This window comes from Haliotis rubra, unplaced genomic scaffold (genome assembly GCF_003918875.1).
Source record: "Haliotis rubra isolate DU_JTF1 unplaced genomic scaffold, ASM391887v1 Scf290, whole genome shotgun sequence".
NCBI classification, from domain to species: Eukaryota; Metazoa; Mollusca; class Gastropoda; order Lepetellida; family Haliotidae; genus Haliotis; species Haliotis rubra.
The window spans coordinates 183878-205178 of NW_025766958.1; the positions used below are offsets into that span (position 1 = coordinate 183878).

At 38.8% G+C, this 21301-nt stretch overlaps 2 protein-coding genes across 4 annotated transcripts in view; both read right to left on the bottom strand.

Moving 5' to 3' along the window:
- Positions 1 to 3485, bottom strand: part of LOC124281912 — a 139929-nt gene extending 136444 nt beyond the window's left edge. For 2 of the 3 annotated variants that reach the window (XM_046717915.1, XM_046717914.1), the window contains exon 1: positions 3263 to 3354. Coding sequence is in view for 1 of the 3 variants with exons in the window: in XM_046717912.1 (XP_046573868.1) it covers positions 3263 to 3335 (73 nt within the window). In the remaining 2 variants the exon portion in view is untranslated. Of the gene's footprint in view, positions 1 to 3262 lie in introns of all 3 variants that reach the window. The other variant, XM_046717912.1, reaches the window with a different exon arrangement.
- Positions 3486 to 10118: 6633 nt separating this feature from the next.
- LOC124281947 (major facilitator superfamily domain-containing protein 4A-like) lies at positions 10119 to 19676 on the bottom strand. Its single transcript, XM_046717953.1, has 4 exons — positions 19560 to 19676; positions 16171 to 16258; positions 14150 to 14435; positions 10119 to 12515 (listed from the first exon to the last, which is right to left on the bottom strand). Exons 2-4 carry the CDS (start codon positions 16228 to 16230, stop codon positions 11479 to 11481), a joined length of 1383 nt encoding a protein of 460 aa, XP_046573909.1. The 5' UTR covers positions 16231 to 16258; positions 19560 to 19676; the 3' UTR covers positions 10119 to 11478.
- Between the last annotated feature and the right edge of the window lie 1625 nt (positions 19677 to 21301).

Sequence of the window (21301 nt, forward strand, 5' to 3'; positions counted from 1 at the left end):
TCAAAACCTTTTGATAGCCCCTCGAATGCCACCCATGAAGATCCGGGTTAGAATTTGTTTCAGCAACCAATGATTGTCGTAAGAGGCGTCCAACGGTATCGGGTGGTCAGGCTTGCTGACTTGGTTGGCACATGTCATCGTATCCGAGTTGCAGAGATCGATACAGCTGTTTTGGCAGCTATTGACATGATTGACAGCTATTGACATGATCTGTTTGATTGGCATTTAGAAGTTGGTGACTAATAAGAAAGTAAGTCCTACATGTTGTTATTACTTAATCCCTGTTCATGTATATAAGTCTGTTCTGTGCTGTAGTAGTTCACTCTTGCTTGACAACGGTATAAGAATCCATACCGAAACGTCGCATCATATATAATAAAGAAGTTGTTATCCATAAACTTTCTTACTTTCTTAGCTATTGACAAGATTGCCAACCATGTCGAAGTTTGGGTTGTTGATGGAGTCATTATGGATGTGTACTTCAACTATTAGAAAACTATTTGATACTACCAGGCACAGAAGCCAAACAAATTACCTTAAACACTGTGTAAACGCTAAGTTATTGACTCCACATTTCTATGGCATCAAGTCCAAACATTGCGTAAATGCAACATATGACTTTGAAAGTATACGCAAGCAAGCACATGCACGCACGCACGCACGCACGCACGCACGCACGCACGCACGCACGCATGTCACCGGTCTACCATTCATTCTCCACAACATAAAAGATGTTCTTGCACAATTGTTCGTCACTGGCCGCATACTTAATCAATAGAAGTTATAGAAGTTGTTTCGGAATATACGTACTTTGCACTAATGATGATTCCATCATTAAATCTAACAAGAGAAGTATGATCACATTTTGGCATTAAACGAAAAATATGCATTAACGAAGGTTTTTATATAAACATTTTTCACATTCTGTAAGGCCGATGTCGTCCAAATAACTCTAGCGCCGCACGTATTTCGACTATCTACGGTCTACTGATAGTCAGTAATGTTAGTGGTAAACAGCTGTGTCACCAGGTGTATGTCAAGGTCACGGTGACACAGTGACTTTGTCAAAGTGTAAATATTATCCACCATTATAAACATTAAAATTCCACTCTATAGTCAGATTAACATTTCATCTGCTAATACAAAAAACCTACACCGACCTGGTTATTTAGTATTTTTGTCGTACGTCTTAGTTTAAAACTTAGACGAGTATTACCGACATAGAAAGAGACACTGGCCGTGGTAGTTAATGCATATTCATTGTACAACAGTCATAACATCAGGGTGTCGTTGTACAAAGCGATCTTAGCGCTAACGCGGTCGTTATTCCCATACCTTAACGTAGACTTACGACCGGCGAAACACTAAGGTTCCTTTTTTACAACGACACCCTGGAGTATGATAAAAACAACAACATGAAACTAGACTGCAAACGGTCCCAAGTTTCATCTAACTGACAATGTCATGCTGTCACGGTACCCGAAGCATATCTTGCCGTTAAAGCCCCCGTAGTACAGGCCTACCAAAGAAAACGTTCCCACTGTGCAGAAAAACGCAGAAAAGCCCACATTAATCGTGGAAATAGCAACATAAACATAATACCTCGCTACCGAAACAGTAAAAACGGCAACTTTAAATCGCTAACACTGCATCATAAAACGAGGAACCCGCAACTTCGATTTTGCGCATGCGCACATGGAAGAGGAAGTCTCGACCGCATATTGACATTTTCCAGCTTGGACAAAAGTTACATTCCTTTTTAAGCATTTTTGTTGTGTTATTTGGCATTTATAATCATGATACGTGTGTGCACACTTGTTCCGTTTATTTTCCATTCGTATGAAACGATTGACAGCAATTATTTCGACATATTTAGTACTTTTCTACGCGAGGCGATTCACGGTTGCTCGGAAATTGGAAAGAAGCCGGGATTGTAATGCGCATGCGCAGTAGAGGTCAAAGTTTGCTGATATAAAAATGTTGCAGTTTCATAGTTTTTCGTTGCCGTTTTTATTGTTTCAGTAGCGAGGTAATGTGTTTAAGTTGCTATTTCCACGATTAATGTGGGCTTTTCTGCGTTTTTCTGCACAGTGGGAAAGTTTTCTTTGGTAGGCCCATAACATGTCTTGTCGTTACAGCCCCCGTAGCATGTCTTTCGTTACAGCCCCCGTAACATGTCTGTCGTTACAACCCCCATAATATGTCTTGTCGTTACAGCCCCCATAATATGTCTTGTCGTTACAGACCCAAAATATGTCTTGTCGTTACAGACCCCATAATATGTCTTCTCGTTACAGCCCCCGTAACATGTCTTGTCGTTTCAGTACCCGTAACATGTCTTGTCGTTACAGCTTTGTAACATGTCTTCTCGTGACAGCCCCCGTAACTTCTCCTGTCATTACAGCACCCGTAACATGTCCTGTCGTTACAGCCCCCGTAACGTCTCCTGTCATTACAGCCCCCGTAACACGTCCTGTCGTTACAGCCCCCGTAACACGTCCTGTCGGTACAGCCCCCGTAACTTCTCCTGTCGTTACAGCCCCGTAACACGTCCTGTAGTTACAGCCCCCGTAACGTCTCCTGTCGTTACAGCCCCCGTAACTTCTGTCATTACAGCCCCCGTTACTTCTCCTGCCGTTACAGCCCCCATAACATGTCCTGTCATTACAGCCCCCGTAACATGTCCTGTCATTACAGCACCCGTAACATGTCCTGTCATTATAGCCCCCGTAACTTCTCCTGTCATTACAGCCCCCGTAACATGTCCTGTCATTACAGCACCCGTAACTTCTCCTGTCATTACAGCCCCCGTAACATGTCCTGTCATTACAGCACCCGTAACTTCTCCTGTCAATACAGACCCCGTAACACGCCCTGTCATTACAGCACCCATAACATGTCCTGTCATTACAGCCCCCGTAACATGTCCTGTCATTACAGCCCCCGTAACAAGTCCTGTCATTACAGCGACCGTAACATGTCTTGATGTTACAGTACCCATAACTTCTCCTGCCGTTACAGCCCCCGTAACATGTCCTATCGTCACCAAACCGGTCATGCCGTTACAGTCCTCATAGCGCGTCCTGTCGTCACCATCCACATGTAACATGTCCTGTCGTTACTGTTTCTGCATCATATCCCGTCATAGTTCTCGAGCCATGTCTTTCTATCACAGTCCTCCGACCATGTCCGGCTCATGCGGTGATAACAGATCCGCTGAAACCCTGCCAACTGAAATACTGATTACATACATTGTACTTACCCGGTAGAGTAGCCACAGCCACCGTGCAGACCAGTACAACATACCCGGTCAGTCCACCACTGACACTTGACATGTTGAATGTGGAGGTTCAGCCAGCCCACAGCTGCTGTCTGTCAGTTATAACTGATAACCAACACGCCGCATACACTTTATATATACCATTCAACCTGTCGTCTTATCACAAGCAGTCCTCGTCTCAAGCAGCCTTCCATCTTGTTTACACGACTCGCAGGTTCATTGCTTTTCTAGGTCAGCTAAACCTACAATGCGTGACTGTCCGTGATCACGACGTGTAATGAGAATCCTCGAGCAAGCACAGATAGCAACCAATGTGTTTTCACTAAAACAGTGTATTTATACATCACTAGGCCATTGTTATGGGACAATACGTAAATGGGTCATGGACAATAGTGACGTTGGTCATCCCTGGCGCTCTATTAGTAGTTCGAGTTGCGTAGTTCCGCGGCTATTTTCGGAAGCTTATGTCGACGTGTCTTACCTGTTGAGACATGGCACTATGCCAACCTGTGTAGCAGGGGTGCCATTCAAATCGACCCAGCTACAAAACGCCCCAGCCAATTTGGTCAAAATGCCCCGGAGTTTTGGTCAAATCCCCCCAGGTTTGGTCAAATTGCCCCAGGTGGGTAGTCAAAATGCCCCAGTGTATTTAAATTGGTTAAATATATGCCACAAATGCATAGTTTTTGTCAACTTCCATATTATATACATCGTATAATATTATATAGTAATATTTCAGATAAATTTTCTATTAGTATAAACTGATAAGAGCAAAAGTAATATTCATGTATAGACAACACTGTAATGCCAATTATTTGGTAAAGAATAAAAGTAAAATGAAAGGTTTGTATAATATGTTTATTGGCTGTAAATAGTTTTTGGTCAACAAATGGCATTGTGTAATCATAAAAAGGTGGTATAATATTTATGATTTAAACATATTTATTTCCAAAGAAAGGAACCGGATTGGTAAACAAGTATGAATACCGCTCCGTGATACAATGAAAGGAAGGATAAACACATCATGATGAATGTACAATGTGAATGATATGTAAATGTTGCAAAAACGAGAAATAACGCCAATCATTGTTAAACAGTATATGTCATATAAACAAAATATTTTGGATCAAATCTGCCTGTTAAATTTATAAAAGAGTGCACTGAAATTAAAAGTTCTTTGTTTACTATTGAGGAGCAGCTTTGGTTTCCAAACAAAATTGATTTTAGGTCAAATCCTTTGGTATAAAAATACATAATATTGCCGTATATCGTTGTAAAGAGTACATGAAAAGAAATAGTGAGCAAAACCTTCAAAGCTATGGCCACAAGAGCACGATGATGTAGGGGAGATAAAAAGCTTTCATATTTGTGCGCATTAAGGTCACTACATTCAAGTCGGAGACAAGAATGTATGATTTGACAAAATCTGCTACTGAAATTTAAGTCAAAATGACTGTAGATATTAGAATCGTTTAAAATTACATTTTAGAATCTCGATAGGTGATGGTCAATTGATGGTCAATTAGTGAATGTGTTCTTATAGCCTGAAATGCTCATACATTCGAGCCTCAACATTTCCTTCAACTAAACACAGCATTGAATGTCTATTAGTGAACATGTTTTAATAGCCTGTTTTTTATCCACACTTTTTGACACGATTAATTAACAAAAGCTCTAGATTGTTTGATAAGCATTATACCATACTTGCTGACAAAAACCAGGCCAATAAACATTCTATGCAAACATTTCATGTTATTCTTGTAATTCTTTACAAATGCATTAATAACATGCACATAATTGGCATTACAGTGTTGTCTATACATGAATATTACTTTTGCTCTTATCAGTTTATACTAATAGAAAATTTATCAGAAATATTACTATATAATATTATACGATGTATATAATATGGCAGTTGACAAAAACTATGCATTTATGGCATATATTTAATCATTTTAAATACACTGGGGCATTTTGACTACCCACCTGGGGCGATTTGACCAAAACTCCGGGGCATTTTGACCAAATTGGCTGGGGCGTTTTGTAGCTGGGTCGATTTGACTGGCACCCTGTAGCAGGATGTGCTCTCCTTTTTATTCTTACACGCACATGCACACGCACACGTAGGAACACACGTCCACACGTATTATTCCAGTCCATATTGAGAGAAACAAAATTCTTTTCTTTTTTGATATATATATATATATATCATACCAATGGATATCAATATGTTGCACAAGGCACGTTTAATTAAAGATCGATTATTCAGAAAAACAACAATATATAAAAAAGGTCACACAGCTCCCTAAGGTAACCCAACGAATCTACGTCATTCAGAAAGTATATATTATACTGACTGACTGAGTTTAATTTTACGCCGCTTTTAGCAATATTCCAGCAATATCACGGCGGGTGACACCAGAAATGGGCTTCACACATTGTACCCATGTGGGGAATCGAACCTGGGTCTTCGGCGTGACGAGCCAACGCTTTAACCACTAGGCTACCCCACCGGCCAGTACATATTATAAGAGTTGATAGCTTTACTCGTCAGCATAATATTTGGCAGTTTCAGTTTTTACGCCGCTTTTAGCAATTATATGCCAGCAACATCACGACGGCAGACATCAGAGCTGGGCTTCACACACTGTAATCATGTGGGTAATCGAACCCGGGTATTCGGCGTGACGAGCGAACGATTTAACCACTGGGCTACTCCACCGCCCCCGTAATGATCAAGATTTTTATTAGATTGCTTAATGGTTCGTTGAACATACAGCTTGAACATGTCAATGGCATTCGGACAGTCGCGTGACAATGTATTTACGTGTATGCAAGGATAGTTTTTTGCCATAACACTTCCACGAGTTATACCCCTTGTGAATGTACGTGTATTTTATGTGCGCATCCAATGTTTTCACTCACTGTTTCACCCAATGTTTCATAGGTCGGGTGCCTAGCAGTACTGTCTGCCGGTCTGGAGATTTTGACTTTTCTGATTAATACGGCAAATGAGCATTCATGGACCAAAACACTTTTTCATCACTACTGACCACATATTCCTTTAAAGGACTTAATATTTCATAAATAGAACTTAAGAAATTAAGATTTGTATTCGACAACGAACGTTCAGGGAATTAAAATGTTGTTTTAATCAGAATCTCAGATTCGACTCCAAGTTTCCGGGACAGCTACATTCTCGATAATTGCAGTCTTAATCCACCGGGCTCATTGTCTCCATACGAAGCACCTAATGGAGATGCATATATCCACTAGCTGATCTACTAGTATTCGCCACATTATATGTCAAATCATTCATCGTGTTTAGCTTTACGCCGCTTTTAGCAATATTCCAGCAATATCACGGCGAGGACACCCGAAACGGGCCTCACACATTGTACCCATGTGGGGAATCGAACCTGGGTATTCGGCGTGACGAGCGCATGCTTTAACCACTAGGCTAACCCACCGCCCCTCAAACCAGTCATGAACACTATAAGAAATCTATTCGCCTCAGTAGAGCACGTTTCCACATAGATGCGTTGCATCATGTGGCGTCAAGAGACCCGGATGGAAAATACGATTAAAATGATGGGCACGAATAGTTAACCTCATTGTTAACCAAACCAATGCCCCGTGGAACATGTTATTCATCCTTGCAGATGAATCACAAACACGCCACCATACCCATGCTATCTCTTTCCATATCGAAAAAATATGTATCCGAAATGCTTGTTCTTACATGTAATTATATTCCCTGTTCTTGGGCTAACAGGGGCGGTCGGGTAGCCTTAGTGGTTAAAGCGTTCGCTCGTCACGCTGAAGACCGGGTTCGATTCCCCACATGGGTACAATGTGTGAAGCCCATTTCTTGTGTCCCCAGCCGTGATATTGCTGGAATATTGATAAAAGCGGCGTAAAACCATACTACCTCACTCATTTGGTCTTACAAGATCTTACAGAACAAATTACAACATTGTGATTCGGGTCAGTTTGTCAGTATCAGGAACAAACCGATATACTATCATATCATATCTATCATATGAAATGGCTGCCACAGATATCAGTTGAGAAACAGTGCCTGGCTTAATCACTCACCCATAATGGATCAGTAGAACCTGTAGCATACATAGTGATAAATGTAACGTTTCTTTTCTTTATAAGTATATCTGTCTGCTTCTGTTTCACTTCTCTGCTTGGTGGCAGAGTCTCAGATGAGCGTACATACTTCTGGCAATCGGGAAGAACATTGTTCTGCCTGGACTTTTGCTTTTGTTTGATCTTTTTGAGCTGGCTTCACACGGTGAGTTGACCATCTTGTTATGTATTGTCACAAATTAAGGAAGGAATTGTCTGTTAATGCTTAATAATAACGTTGAAAATATATAATCATAGTTCTGAAGGGGCATTTGTCTATTGAAAATTCACTCGACTTATTCAGTAAATGAGTCCCATCTCTTTCTTTACACAGAGGCAAATCTCTTTGTATAGGATTGCACATTCATATCTTTCATTTGTCCTTTATTGAAAGATATTTGTAGCTTCAGGGAATGGAAAACTGAAGCTAAAGGCTGCGGTCATCTCAAAGGAACCGTTTCTTATTCTATCCTAATATCAGATACCTGAAACACCCATCATCTGACATCGTCAAATATAGAAATATGACTGAAATGAAAATATGTATATATTATTACATGGTAATGTAATTAGAATTTATTGTTACAACATGTTGTAATCATATGACATGATTCCGAAAAGATTCGGTAAAAGTTCTTAACTTTGTGTTCCAACAATAACTAGTTGTCAGGAATGTGTTATCATCTATGTAAGCAGTGGTGTGGAAGATATATTGTTGGATGCTTTTATTTATCTTATTTTTTATTTTATTACTTTTTTAATTTTGTTGGTTGACTTCTTCATATATACTCATGCCAATATTGGTTGTCACCCCTTCAATTTTTTTAATTGGATGGAGGTGTGAGGTGTGTGGGGGTTGGGGTGGGGAGGGGTGACAACCATTATTGGCATGAGTATATTTTAGGGTTAACTGTGTACTAGTCAGTATGAGAAATATGAGAAAGTCCCTCACCCGAGAAGTTTAACCATATGTTTGTAATAATATATTTTAAGTACATCACATAAGAAAACCAGCTTGGGTCAAAACCAAGTTAATGTTCAAATATTAGAAAGTCATGTACACTTTATAAAAAGAAACCGCCATATATGAGCATTTCTGTAATAGTTTTTCTTTGTCAGTGCGTTTAGTTTTGTCCTACGAAGCATACAATTATTTGTTTGAGTGGCATTCTAGAAATTGGTGGTAAAGAGATGACAAAACTTTATAGATGATCAACTTCTTTATTTTTACAATAGCGACGTTTCGGTATATTTTTATACTCATGCTTGAAAACGGTATAAGAATCTATACCCAAACGTCGCTATTGTGAAAATAAAGACGTTATTCATCCATGAAGCTCACAATTGTTGATTCGAAATTTTTTTTGTCCCTATTCCTGTCCTATGCATAAATTTCAGAACAATGTCTTGAAAAAACTCTTGCTAAATTCCTATAAAAACATATAGATTCTGTTAAAATTCGGAGACATAGAGCTGCTGTTGACGACGGCCTCTGACAGTCTCTGACAGCCTCTGGTGAAGGGAATCCACGGAATCCAGGATCTAGAATCGCTTGATAAGTCTACAAAAGTCTCCATATTAACATTTCTTGTGGAACGGTTAGTTTTCTTACAATTCACCCAAATGGGAACTTTTGTTCACAAAGAAGGAATATAGCCAGATCAAACTCCAGTAAACATAGAAACCTTCCATTGAGGGGAATGTGCTCCTATGTACCATTTGCAATATAATAACCATTATTTCAAGCACCCGAACACGGTCTATCACGGGTCTATCTTTCGATCAAATGACTCCATCCCTTTGGTTCGAATGATTCAGGATTCAGCAACACAGGGTCCGTTGCCTGCAAACAGTTTCTGGAAATTGAGATGACCTGCCAGCCTCATCTTCCTGTCAATCTGATGTGCTTCAATCATACCACAAAACCGTCGAAGCCTAAAGGTCAGTGACTATGTGTATCATTTTCAATTGTTACAATAAATGACAAGTGAAAAAAATCAATAATAATGGGATCTCAGAGGACATGTACATGCTGCGGAACTACGTCGGTATATAATTATCATACATTTTTTTGTGCAATATGTTCCAACAAACGTCTTAGAATTATGGGACATAACATAGTTAACATATTAGTTATTTCATATTGGAGATGCATCAAGGATTGTTGGGCTAGTTTGAGAGACCATATGCAGCTGGTGAAGTTAGAGGGAGATATATGACAGAAGTAGACGAAGGAAATGATTAGGAAGAACCACTCATGGGTTCGGTTGGAGGGGGCGATCACAAAAAGAAGGACCGCGCTGAAAGCAAAGAAAAGCTATGAGAATAGGAATATTCTTCAAGGATAAAATTGTTGCACTGTTTACTGACGTTCTCAGCTATACCACAATTACAAAGTAAAGTATGCCTTCTTTCATGTCAGGTCGATCAAAGGGTTATCGGAAAGTACCCTTCGGTAAGGAAACGTTACTCGGCAAACTGAACCCAACCAGGAAGTCCTGGGAGGAAGCCTTGGAAACGTGCATCACTGATGGTGGTTCACTTGTCAAGATAGATTCTTCCAGAAAGCAGCGCGTCATTCAAACTATCTTTGGACTGAGCGGTAGGTAAACCTATCATGGCTATTGTATTTTATCGTCCAGCACATTCAGTGAAGAATTTCACAAATCGAGAATATACACAGGTATGATAACAGCAATTATTGGCATTCGTGATAGTGCTTAACCCTTTAGGTTTGTAGATTGTTTAATGTCTCGGCGCATGGCGTTACGTGTAATATTATTTTTTATGGACAATTTCTCCAGTGATCAAAAGGAATTGAGAAAAAGGTTTTACATTAGTAGTTTTATTGGAAAACAAACTAGCAAGAGGTGACAAGATTGTTACTCGCAGAGTGCATTAAAAAACGATCAAAACTTGTCCAAAATCCTAACCAATGTATAAGGGTCCATTGTAAGATTCTGACTGTATTGTAACCATGTGCTTATGTATCACTGTGAAATGAAAACGGACTGAATCCTGCCCCACCTGAGGCACCTGTGGCAAACACTGACAGAGGCAAGTCAATTATTCATCAGTGACACGGAAACATAATGTATTAATAAATCAACATTAAGATTGCCATCCGTAATCCCAACTCTTTGACGACTGAATGAATTAGACGAATGTTCCTATTCCCGATTGATGTACACCCGATCCCATTTTGTTTCTGAAGATCCACTTGTCCAGAAACTGTGAGCAGTGTCAGATACAGGTATTCACGAAAATCAATACTGCCATTTTCATGGCTGTATACTGAGTAAGAAATGTTTCGAAAATCAAAATTGTAAACTGTGGCCCAATTTCCGTGGGACGAGAATATTTTCCGTCGAGAGAATATTTTTGCAATTACATAAAGGCGTACCTGCAAGTACAACGGCACACAATATAACACAGTTAAACCTATTTCAGCTTAACATAGCGTTATCAAAATATCTTGGAAATGGGAGAAATGGTTTGGACCAGTTTCACTGCTTTGTGAATATATATGGGTGTGTCTACAGGAAAGTCACTCCAGGCAATGGACGGAATCGCGTTGGTCTGATGTATTGATTATGATCAGTGTTTCACTGAGTATTATCTGTTCATTAGTTTTCGAGTAAGATTGCAATTCATCGGTACGCTTTTGAGCCAAACGGACTATAGTTGGGAACAGTTTTAATGTCTCGGAATAAACATTATTTTGTGTTTGTCAAAAGGTGAGCGTATCCTGCTCAACAAATGGCACAAGCACATGCACAGGCCTGCTCGCCCGAAAATGGGAATATAGTACAGATCAAAACAGTTAATTGCACCAGAGATGCCTCAAATTTGGAAAATGTAATCAACATGTCATTCGAAACATTTTGAAAGATTCATTAATTTTCTGATATTCGTAAAAAGAGCATGCACATTTCAACAAAGATCTCAATTGCACCGTTGGAGTGTGTATGCTTCAGGAAAGTGCTGTCATCCGCCAAGAGACAGTCCAAATCACCCTGTCAATAACACCCACTTGATTTACTCTTATTCTCTGTTTTTCTTTATGTAATAACTAAAGACTGTGAGAATAACAACCATCGCAAACTCAAAGACAGAAAGAAACATAAAAAATAGAAGAACCAATGTAACCCAAAACGACCCATAACTTGACCTGTAAAGTACTGTAAAATGAATACACCAATGAGGTCACCTAACGAACAAATCCCCAGCACTACTGGTGTCAGAGTGATGAAGGTATTGCACCAGGACAACAAGGCAGCTAAGAGAGGAGCCGAAAAGAGACCTATTGCCATTGATCCAATCCACAGCCATACTTCCCCAAATGGTGTTAGAAACATTACCGAAACTGCTGCTACCATCACCCCAGTAAGACAGACGTAGATTAGTACTGTCTGTCCCAGATACAAGCTAAGAATTGTTCCTAGGATCCTCCCAAGAGTGAAGAGCATCCAGAATACAGATGTCATCATGGCCATTCTCTGCGCACTGAGATGCAGATGACTTCCCACACCATAAACAGATAAATAACTACCATAGGCAAACGGTATGCCACCGGTAGACATATATGCGGAGAGAAGACATATGTAGAATACGGTGGTAGTCAATCTATGCATTGGTTCTTGTTTTTCCATGTTGGCATAATCATCCTTTGTCAACACATTGAATTTGCAACTATCTCTCCTCTCCAAGACGAACAACGTGACAGCACCAAAAACAGCTGGCAGGTGAATCAAACCGAGGATTATGTACACAATATGTACTTGCGATTGTTCACCATCCATGGTGGAATTAGTTGAGTTATATTTTGATGCATCGTTTGAGTAACGTCCGCATAATGTTCCAGAACATGTTGATCCAGTAGAGCTGTTTGTTGGTGGTATATCAGCACTGAGTTGTGGCAAAAAAGTGTGTTTTTTAAAGGATTCATTTTTCCATGACAGAAGAGTTCTGTCTTGAAGTTCAAGGAAAGACTGAGCCGTCACAGGGGCAATGACGCTTCCGACTGATGTAGATACGGTCAAGCCATGCATAATGACTGGGTGTCCAGCGAATTCAAGGTTGCACCGGTAATACACACCTGAAACATAACACAGGTGTTTCTTAATTATCAGTTCGTTTGTGTGCCACACATTCAACCACAAGATTTTATACTTTTTGACTGTGTGTCAAAGAGGTAATTTGAACATCTTAGATTATATTATAAAATACGTAGCTTATTTTAGATCAACTTCTGGATATAGTTAAGGTTAAGATAACAATAATTTACACGAATCAGGATTGAAATTTCAGGGTTATTTCTTGTACAACTAGTTATTAATAATATATAACTCAATATTTGACATATCACTAGTACTGTTGTGTCAAATGCCTTGGTCAGATTAAAAGGCCAATCTGGGATTAATGTCGACATCATAAAGAAAGCAATACGTCCCCTGGGTTTCTGTAAGACTCAAGTATTTATGAGTGAAAATTCAGATCTCTCGCGTGTATGTGTGTAGGGGGCCGGGGCAGGGAGCTTGTGGTTAGATAGTTCGATCGTCACGCCGAAGACCCGGGTTCAATTCCCTACATGGGTACAATGTGTGAAGCCCATTTCTTGTGTCCCCCGCCGTGACATTGCTGGAATATTGCTAAAAGCGACGTAAAGATATACTCACTCACATAATCCAAATCTGCATCAGCATCTAATTCTCCATCTTATACATCTGCATCAAAACCTCTACATCTTTATCTGCATGAGCAGACACATTTAGGAGTCATCAATTTACAGTCAGCATTTTAGAGGCCACAAATCCAATGAGGCATATGACTTTCAAGATAATACCACATGGAAGTCGAATATGTTCACTCAGGAAAAGAAATCTACTAAAACCTTTCATCAGTGCTGACAACTCTTGGCTTGGCTCAGGAATCTGAAGGCATCTGAGAAACTTTCCGAATTCAGTTCTGTTAAACTTTTGCCTTTTAACGTTGTATACCATTATTCAGCTTGACAAACGTCATGAAAAAACATTCTTTGATCCACGGAGCTTGTATTAAACGTGCTTAGGATACATATACTTACATATCTTTCTACAGAGGTTCAGAGGTTCTTTCTATAAATCATCAAAAATGAAAGAAAATGTCATCTGAAGTTTACTAAATAAAGAGCATCATATGTGTAATGAGTGACTCTCCCATCACCTGCATAAATTTTGGGGCATGACATTAAGTAAGAACTAGTTATCCGTATGGGCACCATTTGCGCGGATTTCTTTCTTTATACGTGTATATATGAATCAGAATTCCTACTCGGGTTGGCAAATATCAAAATAAGGAAATTTAAACAAGAGGTGATCTTTCCCTGTTTGTTGAGCAATATGCCAACAGCTCTAGCCTTTGCTGGTTACATTTCAGAACGGTTGATTTGAGGAACAACCGAGCATGCTCTTTTTGCCAAGTTTTTAAAGATCAAGATTACAACATTCAGCGTCTCAGTAAAGCTTTCAAAATGTTTTATGGCAGACGTGTGGAGGGCATTTCATAATTCGACTGGTGCCATGCGTTTCCTTTTTATTCCAGGTAAACAGTTGACAAGCCTTATAGGATTTTGTAGCTTCTATTTCTCTTTCTGAACTGTACTATACCCTTCATGGACATACGTTTCACAGACACTCCAACTAATCACGTGATTTCATTATATACATTATAATCAATTCTTTATATACTTACAATTAAAGCAGCATGAGGAAACTAGCCCTATGACTCCAGTGGCCACAAATGCAACATATAGATGTGAAGTCATTGCAATCATTACTGTACTTGTCCCCTGAAGGATCATACAAATCGTGAGTACTAGGTTTGAATCCAGGAACTTCAACACAGCCATGGAGCCCAGGCACCCAACGCCTTCAGTTGTGGCAAGTATAAGGAAGAGGTTAGATATTTCCAACAGACCAACTTGGAAGAGACTCTCGAGATCGAGTAAAGTTGGTCCTAATGTCCCAGCAAATGCTCCCTGCAGACAAACAAGCGAATATTATGAAGTTATGCATTCCCATGAATTACTTTGTGTTTGTTTCGGAACTCATTTTCATGATATTTATATGCTACAATGTTTTAAAGTCAAGCCAATATCTCTCTCGTGTTTCAGCCAATTTGTAAAATGACTCATATTCAAGTCTGTATGTAAACTTACTGAGCGAATAATGCGTGTTGCAAACTGACTGAAATTACTTGTCAATCTCTTTATTCTGGTGTATGTAGGCCATCGGCCCGTAGTACAATATTACTTCATACAGCCAACAAACGGCTTGTACGCAGCTCATTCGCATAAAATAGATACATAGCTAGATTTCGTAGCACAGTGGAATTGTCTACAGACATCAAAGTATTAAATTTGCATAATGATGGATATGTATAATAGTTCACAGGAATATATGATGTACGTAGATAAACATAGGCAGAACATGCTAGGGGAAAATGATATTCATTTTCATTGTAAGCACCCGAACACATATGACATAATCTGAGATTCCTTGGCTTATTGATATATCTACCCGTCTCAATATTTTATTGATGAGAGCTGCAACGAAACTGTGCAAGAGCAATTCGGAATTTTTTCACATTTATACATCTTAAATATGTCTCAGGGCCAAATACATGTTTATACAGTGAATAGGGATAGGCTTTAGAACTAGATGTTAATGATTCATGCCAACCCTGTACATCCATATTCTGTGTTCTAGTAGTGAATTCAAAAAGAAATGAGCCTAAATTGTTAATACACTGGCTCTCCCATACATAACCAAATCCCATTCCTTTAAATAAAAACTTTTGAAGCCCAATTAATTTTACCGTGGGAAACATCTAGCAATATTAAGTTATAACACTTTTTAGGAAAACGCGATGCCGGTATTTTCAACAACTTATACCAATATTTGACACCGCGTTTATACGCATAAATATATATGGGATATCTGCCACATTCCCCACGAACAACCTCATTGGACGTAGATGAACCTCTCCACATTAGAATTGATATCACAATCTAGCCCCCAGACTTCAGCGCCATAAAGCAAATTTGGTATTACTTTCGCGTCAAAAAAATTGAAAAATAAATGGCATTGCAAAGGTTGTAACTTTGATAGAGATTTGAAAATACTGAACAAAGCCTTTTTTATTGTAAAATGGCGTTATCAAATTGGTTGTACCAAGCTAGAGATTGAGAGAACCGTACGCCAAGGTATCTATAAGAATCTACACAATCGATTAAGCTACCTCCAAGAAACCACTTTTCTCTTTTAGAAAGCTTTCCACCCTTTCTAAAAACAGTGAGATTATAATCAATACAATGCTGTTCTAGAACACTGATGTGCTTTTGTAAACCATATATAGTATCAGAGAGAAAAATAACATCGTCGGCAAACAAAAGGAGGAACAATTGCGTCAACACAGGATGTAGCTGAATACCAGGATAACAAACAGATTCAATATTATCTACTAACTCATTTAGGAATATGGAACACAAAAAAAAGTCTATCCTTAATGATTGATATATATAACTTACTGAAAACACATTTTTTTTTGTCATCATACGAATAAGCATTGTAATATTTATCGGTTTTCTTGTTGTCGGATTGACAGAAGGAACTTATGTATTGTGCTTGTTGTATACTCGGAAACTATGCAACAACATTGATCATGAGTACGTCTGCATTTTTGTCGTGTAACATTTGGTTGTTGTAACTTACAAGGAGGAAGAGGCAATAGCTCCAGACAGACGCCTTGACTACATCCTTATTAAAGACCATGGTGGACAGTTGTTTTCAGGAACGAGACCTACAAACAACCATACATATTGGACGTAAACTCTTTAGAAATTCATAACAATTCTATTCACGATTAATTTGCATATTGTATCATTATTCTCACCTAATACTTGATGGGAATGTCCAAAACAATCTTTATACAAATCCTAATAAAATGATATTGTATGTATCACTGCATCTTTACCTGGAATAATAATGATCATGTACAAACACGCTGCAGTTCCATCATCGAGAAATACATGATCGGAAACTTCTTGTTTTGCTGCAGCAATACATTTTCCCTATCTTGCTGTCATTTCCATTTCTAATGCAAGGAAACGTTTATGTGACGAAATTGTTAGGGGCAAAAAATTGTTGGAATATAAACTATGTGTTTAAAATCATAAATAGACAAGAACATCTATATAATTGAAATATAAATTATCAAACAAAAGCTGTTTTTAGGTGTCTGACATTGGTCAGTGCAGCTTGTCAGACATGCCGCTGCTTCCTAAACACACTTAGTGTAAACATATTTTATTCAAAAAATTGGTAAATAAGCCGTAATGGCTTATTTGAATACCTCTCCATTTCATTGACACATGAATAAAACAAATATTAAATAATATGCAGCATCATAGGAATGCAAGCAACCTGCGTATTGAACATCATTAATCATTTATCAAACCTATGCGAATGTATTATGAAAGTATGGACAGATATTATTATGAAAGAATTTTTAAGTTTATCTTTGTTTGGATTACCATTTAGGACAGAATTTAAATTATGTCCATGTTCGTAAAAATACACGTGATATCTGATGTTGGAATAATTGGGACAAGTAAAGAAGTAATGTAAAGAATCCTCATAGGGGTGACCACAGGAGCAGGATGGCTCAACTGAAATGGCAAAAACATGTGTGCTTTCAAATCACTGTACTCAAGTCTGAGGCGTGAGTGGATAATTTGGCAGAAACGTGTACCAAAGTTTTTATCAAATATATTAAAATTAAGTGGTTTTGATGATTGTAATACATTTTGGAATTGGCCTATGGTTTCAATATCATACATATTCTCAGGCAAATCATTCCATTGTCTTATTGTATCCGGTAAAAACGAATTGCTATACAAATCACTACGACATCTTATAGTTTGAATGTTATTGCTGTTTCTTAATCTATGGTCACTTAACTGTGATACTTTTTCAGGCAGTAGATGAGTTAAATAAACTGGTGTCATATGATGAACCATTTTGTAAAATAATGATAACTGGCTAATTTGTCTACAGTCAACTAGGGGCATGGAGTTAGTTTCCTTATATATTAAATCATGACTTGTTCCTCTATCTGACCAGCAAATCGTCCGCAGAGCGTCTAAATGTAGATTTTGGACAAGTTTTTCTTGTTCTTTAGTACAGTTATCCTAAAGGTGCGAACAGTAATCGAACATTGGTAATATATAAGACTTGTACATTTGCTCTAATGATTTTCTAGATAATCTATATTTAAAACTACGAAGACAATTTACCCCGATGAACCTTTTTGACTAATTCACCATTTACAATCTGATTGCAAGGTTACTCCTAGGTGTTTATGGTAGCCGACTTCATTAATGTCTACTCCATGCATTTTAAGCCTAGGAATTGGAAATTGATTACCGGTATTTCTGCGAGTGAATAAAACAGCTTCAGTCTTACCAGGATTAAGCTAACCTGCATATTTCAGCCCAGTGAGAGATCCGGTTTAGGTCATTATTTAAGGAAGTGGCAGTAGCAACATGATTATCAACAATAACATATACCGAAGTATCATCGGCAAAAAGACGAATGTTACTACTGATACCCTCAATGATATCATTTATGTAAACTAAAAACAGTAACGGCCCAAGCACAGATCCTTGTGGCACCCCAGCAGTGACTTTCTTTAGATCTGAATTGTAATTGTCTATAGCTACTCTCTGTAATCTATTGTCAAGATAACTGGAAAACCATTCAAGTAACTTACCCTTAATACCATAAGCTTCTAATTTCACTATGATTCCCTTATGCCAAACCTTGTCAAAAGCCATGCTTATGTCACAGAAAACTGCCCTGACTTCTTTGCCATTGTCTAATGCATGTAGTATAAAATCATACAAGTATGTCAATTGGTACACAGTACCATCCCCAGGCATGAATCCTGACTGCAAATTGGTCAATAAGTTATTATCTAAAAACAAGTTAAACACATGTTTAAAAATACATTTCTCAATTCAAATACCTTTGATAAACAGCTGGTAAGAGGTACTGGTCTGTAGTTTTTACATTCATTAAGACTTTTTTATGAATAGGAATGACAGTAGCTTCCTTCCATATTGTTGGGAATTTACAATATTCTATAAGCTAATGATAAATTGAATAGATTAGTAAGAGGAGTAAAAAAGGGATGGCACAATCATTTTGATAAATCTGTTATCTGTTTTATCTGGTCCACTGGCTTTGGAAATATCAACTGATAATAGGATGTCTCTTACTTCTTGCTTAGTCAATACAATAGACTCAAGTGAAGTCTCTACTTTACATTCAAGTGTAGGAGTCTCCTTATCAGGATAATCAACTTGTGCATGGTTAACAAAATATTCATTAAATATATTTGCTTTATGTTTACTATCATTAATCAGATTATCGTTATGAACAATCGAAGGAAATTTCTTTTAATCTGCATTTTTGTATTATATATACTTGTTACACACTTAATGCACAGCCATGCGCGTGTCAATATCAGACTGCCTCCAAATACCTAGCATACGGAATGGCTGAAAGTGTCACTACATACCTACTCCAGCATGTTCCAGAGATGTCAGGATGATTGTTTCGCTGTGAATGAGTCTTAGCTCGAATTAATGGTTATATAATCACAGTATTTTTCACGGAATATTTTCTCTCACGCCACTGGTGTTTCACTGGCGTAAATATCACTACAATGATTTTAAATGATGTTAGCCATAGAATGACATGAACCCGAAAGATATGAGAAATTATAAAAACAACACCTGAAATTGTACAGTTATATGGCATATTGAAAATTACAAGAATAGCATACTGAATTGCCGAAGTAACGAGCTCTTATTAAAATATTAATTTTGAAACGAATACTAAAATCAAATTGAATTTGCAAATTTATTAATAATGAATCATACCCACATTATCGTTTAAATAGCACATGAAACAGATTGCATAATGATTACTTCTTCTGTGATTTTATTACAGGTCACCTTATGTAAGCAATACTCGAGGTATTCTAGCAATATAACGGCTGGGAACACCAGAAACTATGATCTGGTCACATGGCTTACCAAAAATCCACAGACATGCAGTGCTTCGATATGGGACCCAGTCATCCATGACAACCAGACTTCCGCGAATGTCATCGTGGCGCCTTCAGTGTATGTTCCACGATGGTTCGCCTTAAGCTGTTGCCTGAGGAGTGTAACATACTTTTTGTCATTTACGGTCTGCCTTTCGGAAGGTAGTTCACGAGTAGGATTTTGAAGAATCCAGAAAAACAAAGCTGACACATCATGGGACTGGTGATCAACACACGTCAAAACATGTTTGACACCATACCAGGTTATGGAACTGGTCATCAACACATGTCATAATACGTCTGACACCTTGCCAGGTTATGGGACTAGTGGTCAACACACGTCATAATACGTCTGACACCATACCAGGTAATGGAACTGGTCATCAACACATGTCATAATACGTCTGACACCTTACCAGGTTATATGACTACTGATCAACACACGTCATAATACGTCTGACACCTTGCCAGGTTATGGGACTGGTAATCAACACACGTCATAATAAGTCCGACACCTTTCCAGGTTATGGGACTGGTGATCAACTCATGTCATAATACGTCCGTTATGGGACTGGTGATCAACTCATGTCATAATACGTCCGACACCTTGCCAGGTTATGGGACTGGTGATCAACTCATGTCATAATACGTCCGACACCTTGCCAGGTTATGGGACTGGTGATCAACTCATGTCATAATACGTCCGACACCTTGCCAAGTTATGGGACTGGTGATCAACTCATGTCATAATACGTCCGACACCTTGCCAGGTTATGGGACTGGTGATCAACTCATGTCATAATACGTCCGACACCTTGCCAGGTTAGGGGACTGGTGATCAACTCATGTCATAATACGTCTGACACCTTGCCAGGTTAGGGGACTGGTGATCAACTCATGTCATAATACGTCCGACACCTTGCCAGGTTATGGGACTGGTGATCAACTCATGTCATAATACGTCCGACACCTTGCCAGGTTATGGGACTGGTGATTAACACACGTCATAATAAGCCTGACACGTTACCAGGTTATATGACTACTGATCAACACACGTCATAATACGTCTGACACCTTACCAGGTTATGGGACTGGTGATCAACACACGTCATAATACGTCTGACACCTTGCCGTTAAGAAACCGGTTGCCACTTAGATATAGTAAGGGACCGGTCGCAACAGGTTGAGAACACAAGCCCCCGGTTTTCGTGCACGCCATCCACGTGACATGTCATCTTTGTTAATCATAGTTTTAGCTCTCACATAATGTCAAGGCGTAGGTGGGTCGACAGGGGAAATAGCTCAGAATGAACACGGGGAAATACATTGAGCCGAAACTTCTTTAGGTGGCTATACAATACATGATAAACAAGGGCCTTTCCTACGAGTGGTACATCCTGCTCGTGGTTGTCCTTGCACAAACATTCGGAATGAAGGACCGATCGACAGATATGATGATGATTTGGTGATTTTACCTGCGCTTTCCGACATGCTGCGTATTTCGCACACGAGGCCCCCCAAGGCCATATGGTGTTTGAGCGAAAGAGGGATGCTTATGACCAAAACATACATTAGGGAATTTCGGGTTTTATATCTAATTTTTGCATGAATTTCGAATAGATGGGATGATATGCCACCTAGGATTTGATTAGAAATATACCCCAGGCTTTGAAGGTTTGGGTATTATTTAGTGGACTCAGGAGTGGCTGTAGTGTTGGGGTTGTGTTTGTG